At 43.4% G+C, this 9,604-nt stretch overlaps 1 protein-coding gene across 1 annotated transcript in view; it reads right to left on the bottom strand.

Annotated features, from left to right (window-relative positions):
• Positions 1-661: 661 nt before the first annotated feature.
• eif4eb (eukaryotic translation initiation factor 4eb) overlaps positions 662-9,604 on the bottom strand; it is a 17,030-nt gene continuing 8,087 nt past the window's right edge. The window contains exons 3-7 of the mRNA XM_038274702.1: positions 7,354-7,449; positions 7,175-7,238; positions 5,117-5,230; positions 889-1,028; positions 662-805 (exon numbers count right to left, since the gene is read on the bottom strand). Coding sequence (XP_038130630.1) covers positions 691-805; positions 889-1,028; positions 5,117-5,230; positions 7,175-7,238; positions 7,354-7,449 — 529 coding nt within the window. The 3' untranslated portion in view covers positions 662-690. The remainder of the gene's footprint in view (positions 806-888; positions 1,029-5,116; positions 5,231-7,174; positions 7,239-7,353; positions 7,450-9,604) is intronic.

Below are 9,604 nucleotides of genomic sequence, written 5' to 3'. Positions count from 1 at the left end.
AAAGGTTACCAACACATTTCCAACAAGTAGCTGCAGTTGTAGTTACACGCATCTCCTGGAGGCATCAAAGCCGCTCCTCATAAACCTGATGACATTTTTAAGCAACCTTTTCCCGTAAAACCGACTTTAATTCCTGCATGTGAGGGACGTCCTGCAGATGGGACGCTGTCCTCCTGTCCGGACCACGGATTTCTGTCAGATCCAATTAGAACAAAGGCAGAACCCACAGGTAATAATTGCAAAACCAGTTTTATTTATATTAACACTCAAATTAAATGTAACAATTCAAGGCACAATAAAGCACAATCAAAGGTTTAAGTGGGGAATACAATGCAGGCGGATTAAAATAATAAATTAAATGTGTTTAATCTCATTAAGGATTACAGAGAACGGAGAACCCGAACACAAACGGGAGAGAAAAAAAACATTTTCTGCGCTCCAGGACTTCCTGTCGTTCATCAAGAATAAAACAAACGTTTAAAAATGAATAAAAATGTAATGTGCAGAGGGCGGCGCTCCGTACCTCTCTCTGTTAGTGTCGAAGGCCGTCTGCGTTCAGTTTAATACATGTTGGTTAAACGTGGGCCGGTGGCCATTTTGGCTTAAGGTTGGATCTTTTCCCTTCCGTCTCCAGATTGCGTTTCGCAGAGTCTTTGCAGCCGAGGCGAGGTAAAGGGAAGAGGCCATTTCTCAGACTACAAACTTGTTCTTGGTGGTGGAGCCGCTCTTGGTGGCCGTGTCGGCGTGCGACTGGTAGCCGATCGTCATCTTCATAGGAAGCCCCAGGCGCTCCTTGTAAACCCTCCTGGAGAAACAGAGACAGCAGCGTGAGAAGCAGACATCATCGTGGTCAGGACGTGCCCCGCCAAAACGCCGCCGCCGCCTCACCCGATGTGTGTGACCGCATCCCGGTTCTCGTAGTCGGACGTCCACACGGCTATTTTGTCCCCTTTGTTGCGGATGTTGACGACGGCTCCGCAGACGTCGTCGCTGTAGTCGTCGAACGCCTCTCCCACTAAACACAGGAGCTGTTGAGAGGAAGGGAGGACACCATTAATGGACGATGGCGTCCGTCCCGTACGGCCCAGGTCACAACTTCCCATCATCCTTTGCCAGCTAGGAGTAAAATATAACGTGATTTCTCTGCTGAGGGAAAATAAACGATACTGAAGGGGAAGAATCAGTGTCACCTGATCAATATGTCTGATCAAGCGTTCAGTAATTCCATTGAACGCTGATCCAGAACCACACGGCATTATGGGGGATGTAGTCACGGGAAGGGACTTAGCTTCTCAAAAGTAAGCTAAGCTAAGCTGCTAGCAGCATAGACATTATACACATAGATGCCTCATTGGACGCTGGCCGGCGTGCCGAGAGGGCAGCCATCTTGGATCAGACCACAGTTCAGACAGCTGCTGTCAGAATAAATAGGAGGTACCTTTGATCTCATTTCAATCACATGAAAAACGAGTCAGAGATAATATTACAATAATCTCTTAAATGTCACAACCCCTTAAAAGAGCAAAACAATTTTTAAAATGAACTTTCAGTTAGATTAAACAGATTTATTCAGGTTAAAAACGATTTAAACTCAACTCAAACTGGATGAAATATATGCAAAGTTATATATTTAGCAAATAAAAATTAACATGATAAACACAACATTTTATATTAATATATTATAAGATTAGGTTTTAAAAATATTATATATTTATTAAGTATATTATTATTATTATCATTCAGTATTTTAAAGGATTGCTCTTTAATAATGAGTATTATAATCTATAGAAGAACATTTGCTGTAATGTGATTTACAAGTTATTTTGTTTTTTCACTAATTTCATGTTAATTTTTATTTTCATTATTGTCGAGACTTTTTTGTCAAAGTTTAGTTAAAGGTTAAATTTTTTTGTGTCAAATTAAGGGCTTTTTGTCCTTATAAGTTTGTCTAAACTTCTCTCTGACTCATGCTGATGAAGGTTCTCAGTCATCCAGGTCATAGTCATTCCGTAAAAATTCACAAAAATTCAAAAAATATCCACTGGACTTGGTTTCCAAGATTTGAAGACGTTTCTCCACCTCTCCAGGAAGCTTTCTCAATTCAAATGTCTGGATCCGCAGTGAGTTTGAGTCTTATATGGACAAGGCCTTGTATCGCTTGGAAACATGCAATGGTAACCGATAAAGGTCGTTTAGTTCCATCGTTAGCCTGTAATATCTGAAACCTGTCTATGACTCTAGGGGTCAGTCGTTAAGGAGGGATTCCCAATCCCCCCCTTAATGGCAATCCCCCTTTAATGACTGAAAATTAAAAAATATTAATTTATATTAAAAAAACAAAATAAATTACCTATATAAAAAAAAAAATCTAAAAAGGATATAATCCATAAAAGTCAATCTGAAAAAACAAGTTTAAAATATAAAATTTAAAGATAAAAAATCTCTAAAAATTCTTGATATATATGACTAAGCTGTTTCCTCAATAAACAAATGTATTAAAAGATAAAAAAAATCTGTAAAACTAAAACTGAAAAAAAAAAAATACATTAAAAAAACAAAGAAAAATAGATAAAAAAAATAAACCCCAAGTAAAGAGCAAAGTTTCTCTAAAAACCTTTCATCGATTAATAAGTTCATTCTAGTTTCATTTTTCTGCTCTGAGCTGCAACAATAAAGAAACAAGCTTCCCTCCATAGGCGGGAGACATGAGCTCCATTTCCACTTCCCTCTGAAAACCGATCCGTGCCGAGTTCGGACCGAGCTTGGATCAGTTAAACCGTGCCGAAACACCACGCTAGCACGGTTCCTCGCCTCCTAGGGGCCATCTACGGTACTACTGCTCTCTAGAGGTAAACAAGCAAACCAACACGGTGGCGCCCGTAACATTCAGGAAGTTTGCGGAGAGTCAGGCGAAGAAGGCAGCCTTTGGTGGATTTACATGACAGAGTCGGCTTATAGGAGGTGAATACGACAAACGATAGTCTAATCAGAGCTTTCAGACGCAGGAAACAACCACAGACATTGAGGTTCATCACTCTGCTAAAGATCTGCGTACACTGTACGATTTTTTGCTCTTTTCGGGCTGATTTTCCAGTTGTGCAAGAATTTTTGCATAGGCTCAACTTCCAGCCTGATGGTGTGTGGTGTAGTGACCAGGGGGTAACGAGGGGCGATCAGCCTTTATCGATCACCTCCCCATCAGGAATCAGAAGGTCGGGAGAAAATCTAACATGTTAGAAATTCAGTCGGCCGTTGTAAGGCGGTTGTGGGAAAATCGCTCAGTGGGCAAACAAGGATTCTTCTTCCTCTCAGCTGTAAACTCAGCATCATGGCGGGGGTGCAATGAGTGAAATGGAGTTCTTTCTGTAAGCTAACAGACCGTAGTAGCCACGTTAGCTCAGCCATGTCTGCTCAGCTAAATACATCGTCGCCTTTTCTTTTTGTCCAAATATCCAAGGCAGCGCGTTTCACTCTAGTGAGCTTCATATTCCTCTTCTACTGGTTTGGCTTCCGGATAGACGAGTCCGAGTAGCGCCATCTCACTGCGGAGCTGAGTCCCACCTGGTTTTTAGACGTACAGTGTGAGCAGGTAGATCGCATCAGAGCGTCGGGTCGCACAGCGTGTGAACAAACATGGTGAGCTGTGAACTTTTAAACCCTGCTGTTTTGTCATACAGTAGCTGTAGCTGCGTGCAACGATAAAAAAAAAATAAATCGTACAGCGAATGCACAGCTTAAAGGAATAGTACACCCAAAACATGATTAGCCTTCATTTTCTACTCACCCCCATGCTGAACAACACTCTGGAGTACTTTTTTGATATCTCAAATGCATCTGGAGATCTGGGAGGCTTCTTGCTGTCTGCTGACATTCAAATAATGGAGGTCTATGGCGCCCGAGGCAGAAAGGTCCATAAAAGTCCACAAAAAACGTGTCAATATTCCTCCATACTGCTCGTCCAATGTATTCCAAGTGTCCTGAGTGGGTAGCGTCTAGGGATGGGAATCGAAAACCGGTTCCTGTTAATAACCGGTTCCGTATTTTCCGATTCCATGGCATCGTTTGGGAGCTCACTGAACGATTCTTTTTTCGATTCCCGCAGCACCAGAGCCTAGAGCGCCGGCTCTGGGGAGCACGACTTACGTCACGTTTTTTACGTAAGTTACGCAAGTTACGCAAGTTGGAAGAACTATTCGAGGAGGAAGACAACGAGCTGCGGTCACTTTGTGAATCAAAGCCCCGTCTTTCCTTAGCCCAGAGGGTAGATCAGGAAATCCAGCTCTGTAAAAGCTTGCCCTCCATCCCCTGCAGGGATAGCGCCACACTGTGGTGGTGGAACAAGCAACATACGCTGCCCTTGCTATCTGGACTAGCTGAAAACTACCTCTGTGTGCAGGATTCCTCCACCCCATCTGAGAGGGTGTTCTCCACGGCTGGAGACACCATAAGCCCTGAAAGATCCTGTATCCTTCCAGAAAAAGCAGATATGCTCATCTTTCTGCAAAAGAACTGTTAATTTTCCCTACTACTGTTTTATAATTAGTATTTTTTGTTATTTAAAATAGGTTATTATCCCATCATTTGTTATTAGACATTGTTGGTTATTAAGTTTGTTCTTGTATTCATTTTTCATTTAAACACAGATGTTACTCTAGTTTCACATTTCCTGTGGACATCTTGATCTTGTTGAGTTTGTAAGATTGTGCAATAGTTAAGTAAACAAAGTTGATGCTGATAATCAAACTGTTTGTTCTCCTTTTTCCCCCAAATTGGAATCGAAAAAAGAATCGATAAAGAATCGAATCGTTTCATAGAATTGAAAAGGGAATCGGAATCGTGAAAATCTTTTCAATTCCCAACCCTAGTAGCGTCCATAATTTACTCGAAACGAAGTCATTTAGAATGTTTTTAGAGCATGACTTCGTTTCGAGTAAATTATGGACGCTACCCACTCAGGACACTTGGAATACATTGGAGGCTCGGACTGATCCTGATCTCGGCACGGTTTCAATAGGGTAGTGAAAACAGGGCTATAGATCAGATAGAGGTAGACAGAAACTCAGACCCATTTCTGCACCAACTAGCATCAATGATTGGACTCCATAGAAAAACCTACAGTTTCCAGCCAGAAGCGGTCCAGGTCTGATCTCCTCTGCTGCTTGGAGAGCGTGATCAGCCAGCGTCCGCCTCGCTTGTTCCTCTCGTCCTCCCACATGGGCTCGATGCCGTCCTGCAGGGAAACGGGTCGGATCGTCAGCAGCAGTACAAACATTTACAGCAGCCATAAAAAAGGGAGAAGAAGAAACGAGCTTCCAGATGTTTCTCATTAAACCTAAAGAAACACAAATAAAACACAGGATCTGGGGTTAATACAGAAATATGATGAATAGACGCCTTAACCAAGCAGGTCTGTTAGAACCCAGCTTCTGTTGGATCGGAACCGGCTTCAGGGTCCAATGTTTTGTTTTATTGTTCTGGGCTCAGCGTCAGTTTAGGAGGAGAAAAGTAATAAATCTGCATCAATCTGCACCCATTGGTACTTTTTATTTAACTCAAGTTTTTTTTTTTCATACAGTTTTAAGGTAATGGGAGTTTTTTTTATTGTGGATCCCTGTTATCTACAGCTTAATGCTGATATTTGAATATTTCATACAAAATAGCAAAAGAAAATGGAGCTCTTGTTTTAACTTTGGCTTTTACCAAACAAACACAATCAGAGTCTAATGCATTATAAACGAGACTCTAGTTTACTAGGAGACTAGCTGATACGCTATATTAACAGGATCCTGCCTGTGAGACACTGCTGAGGGACGCAGGGACAGACTAGTCAGAGGATGTGATTTACATGCAGAATCTATTGGTGGGGACGTCCGAGCATAGGGATGTCCTGCTGGGTATCAGGGCATCGAAGTGTCTGGATGTCCGATGTCTGAGCGTCGGAATTCCGAGCAGTGCGAGCGCCAGGATGTCCGGCTGGGTATCATTGTGTCGGGATGTCTGAGCGTCGGGATTTCCAGTTGCGCAATCAGGGCCTCGGGATTTCTGAGTGTTGGAATTCCGAGCACCGGGACGTCCGAGCGTCGGGATGGCCGAATGTCGGGATGTCTGAAAGTCAGAAAAGCCGAGTGTCGGGATGTCCAAGGTTTGGCACGGCAAGTGTCGGGATGTCCAAGCGTCGGGATGGCTGATGTCCAAATGTCGGGACGTCCGATGTCCAAGTGTCGGGATGCCCGAGCATCGGGATGTCCGATGTCCAAATGTCGGGATGCCCGAGCTTCGGGATGTCCGATGTCCAAATGTCGGGATGTCCAAATGTCGGGATGCCCGAGCTTCGGGATGTCCGATGTCCAAATGTCGGGATGTCCAAGTGTCGGGATGCCCAAGTGGCGGGGCGTCCGATCGTGGGCATGGCCGATGTCCGTGCGCCGGGACGTCCAAGTGTAGGGATGTCTGAGCACCAGGGCTTCAGGACTTTTGTATCTTGACCAATCAGAAAAGCTAAACCAGCAGACAGACTCTGCATGCAGCCTTGATCCCTTCTGCAGAGCTGTCAGCATATAAAGCTGAATATAAAGGGGTTAAACTCAACAGGTTTTAAAAAGCCAGAAGGATTGCTTTATTTTGTTTTTATGCAGGAGAAGTGAGAGAAGTGATTTTTCTACTGAACTATGAACAGCTTATACATAACTAAAAATGTTAAAAACAGGAAAAAATAAAAAATAAAAGGTCCTATTCTGGTACTATTCACCTTCAGGCACTACAAACAGCAGCTGTGCACCTTCTCACCTAAATACCTGTTAAATCTCATCAACTGTGTTTCAGCCGTATCTATAAATAGATTGAATTGTGTTTGAGTCGGCAAGGCGAGTCGAGCTTAAGTCTTTTACAAAGTTTTATTTGCATGTTTCTAATGTTCATTTACAAAACCTTTTTGTTTTTGCTGCAGCAATAATGGTTAAAAAAGTGCCTTTATAGTCTTTGCTCTGATAAATTTAACGAGCTGCAGACGAAGAACCGGCAGACTGGACGACGGACACATCTTTCCTTAAAAACAGAAACTGTGAAAACGGATCAAGCACTCGACTCAAAGTAAAGACGAACAACAAGAGGCCGTCGTCCCCATCTTAATATTCCTCTATAGCTCTTATAAATGAAAAAGAGGAAGCCAACAGACCTTAAAAAGGGAGTAATCACAGCCCGACATGAGGTTGCTTGACAGCTGAATGTGGTTGTAGAGGCTGAAAACAGACAGAGAGAGAGGAGTTATGAAAACATCCAACATGCAGCTGGGGCGTTTTACTCCTGCAGCCTCTCCATCACCGCAGAGGAAAGCTGACATTAATTGCTGCTTACGCCCAAAAATCTTCGACCGTGTCAAATTTAGAGATGAGGCGCAGGTTGGCCTGCCATGTTTTGCTCTTGTCATTCTTGAAGAACCACAGAGACCATCTGTTTGGGGCAGAGTAACAGGGCAGAAATTACAAAACACACAGAAAAAGAAGCCAGAAATACTGTGAGTGGATCCACTGGCTGCTTCTGAAGGAAACTACTCAGATATCAGCTGAATAAAGTCTACAGCCTAGAGGATGGATGATAAGACAGATAAAAGATAAAACTTTCATTTTTGATAAAGCTTCTAGTTAGAGTGGCTCAGGTTATCCTGCTGCTATAGGCTTAGACTGCTGGAGGACATAGGGACCCCTTTTTCATCATTCTGCTTCATTCTATCTCTATTCTCCCACTCTGCAGAATCTGTTAGTTCAATCTCTAACGTTCTGCTCTCTCTGCTTTTTCTCATAGTAGCTTCATCTGGTCTGTTCCTGTTTGGCTGTGACTCCATCCTGGAGAGAAATATCAGCTGTGCTGCTGCCATCAACACCTTTGTTTCTAGATGTTGGAGCTCGGCCTGTTTTCCAGTGTAGTCCTGTTTCTCTGACTGTGACTAACTGGATGTGCTCTCTTCATCCTCTGACATGGGAGCTGGCTCGGAGCTCGCCTCCCTGGCTGTGTGTTTCCTGGACGGGGCCGCCTGTGGAGCTGGTTGACAGTTGCCTTTTGTATCTATGCTTCTTTTTCTATGTCTGCTTCTGTCTCCTTGAATCCCAGTGGGCCTCAGCAGATGGCCGCTCACACTGAGCCTGGTTCTGCTGGAGGTTTCTTCCTGTTCAAAGGGAGTTTTTCCTCTCCACTGTCGCTACAAGCATGCTTAGTGTGAGGGATTGCTGAAGAGTCAATGAGTCGATGCAATCAGCTGGTTTTCCTTAAGATAGAAAACTGTGAATCAATCTGACTGGATGATCTGGTGAACTGGAAAGTGATCTGAGATGACATGATGTGAATTGGAGCTATAGAAATAAACTGAATAGAATTAAAACAGGATTTAGAGCGGCCGGTGAGTTCAAATAAAAGCAGGGTTTGAATTTGTGCCATGAAAGGACAGAAACATCTAGAGGATGCAAATTAAACGGCTTCCAGTTTAACGAAAGAGCCAACTCAAACTGTCTGATGAGTAAATGTGCGTCAGCTCGGCTTTAATGCAGGATGTTTTGGGGCGTTTCCTCATATTAACGTGTCTGTCAATCATCAGAAAGTCAGACTGAAGGAAATAATCAGATGATTTTCAAACAGATAAACCCTGAAAGGCTTCTGTCTTTCCCATCTGGCACAAAGCGGGGCAGGGAGTAGCTATCCTGACCCAGTGACAGGTGGGTAAAGGCTAAAAAGTAAAGGATGAGTTTCTTTACATCTGAATTTAAATGCTGGAGCCTGAAAAACAGATTTTGTTTGTTTTTTAAAGGTAGCATGGGGCATGCAAATGTAAACTTTTAGCTGAAGCTCTTAGGTGCAGCTGAACACTTTAAGGTCGACGTTGGGGCGACAGTGGCGTCGGATGCAGGAGTTTGCCCTTCAACCAGAGGGTTGTCGGTCCAAGCCCCAACTCCGGTTTGTTGTTGTGTCTCTGGGCAAGAAACTTCCGCTGCATTGCCTACTGACGGTGGTCAGAGGGCCCGATGGCACCAGCGTCCAACTTTCATTCCTCTGATGAGTTTAGCTTCTCTGTTTGACTCACTTGGACTTAAACATCACATCCTTGTGGGATTTAAAATCTACATAAAATATTCAGTCGCTGCCTGATTGCATTCAGCAGAGAGCTTAAACAGAAGGCAGCTGAGAGGAAACCTGTGAACGGATGAGGAAGGGTCACCAGAACCAGGATTAAAACTAAACAAAAACAGCCAAATAAATAGATCTAGGAAGCTGGAAGCTACGTCAGTGATAAAACAGATCAGTTTCTGTCTGAGAATCAGTTTGAACATTTTGATGCTGATGATTGAAACAAAGATTTACTTTAGGAAGAAAACAATCAGCAGAAAGACGAGAGGATTTGGAAGGATTGGTTGGATGGATGATGGATGGATGGATGGATGGATGATGGATGGATGTTGGATGGATGGATGTTGGATGGATGGATGGATGGATGGATGATGGATGGATGAATGGATGGATGTTGGATGGATGGATGTTGGATGGATGGATGGATGGATGATGGATGGATGGATGAATGGATGGATGTTGGATGGATGGATGGATGTTGGATGGATGG

The sequence above is a fragment of the Cyprinodon tularosa genome, unplaced genomic scaffold (genome assembly GCF_016077235.1).
Source record: "Cyprinodon tularosa strain WSP-4 unplaced genomic scaffold, ASM1607723v1 ctg925, whole genome shotgun sequence".
Lineage (NCBI taxonomy): Eukaryota > Metazoa > Chordata > Actinopteri > Cyprinodontiformes > Cyprinodontidae > Cyprinodon > Cyprinodon tularosa.
This window is presented reverse-complemented; position numbering and strand designations above follow the sequence as displayed.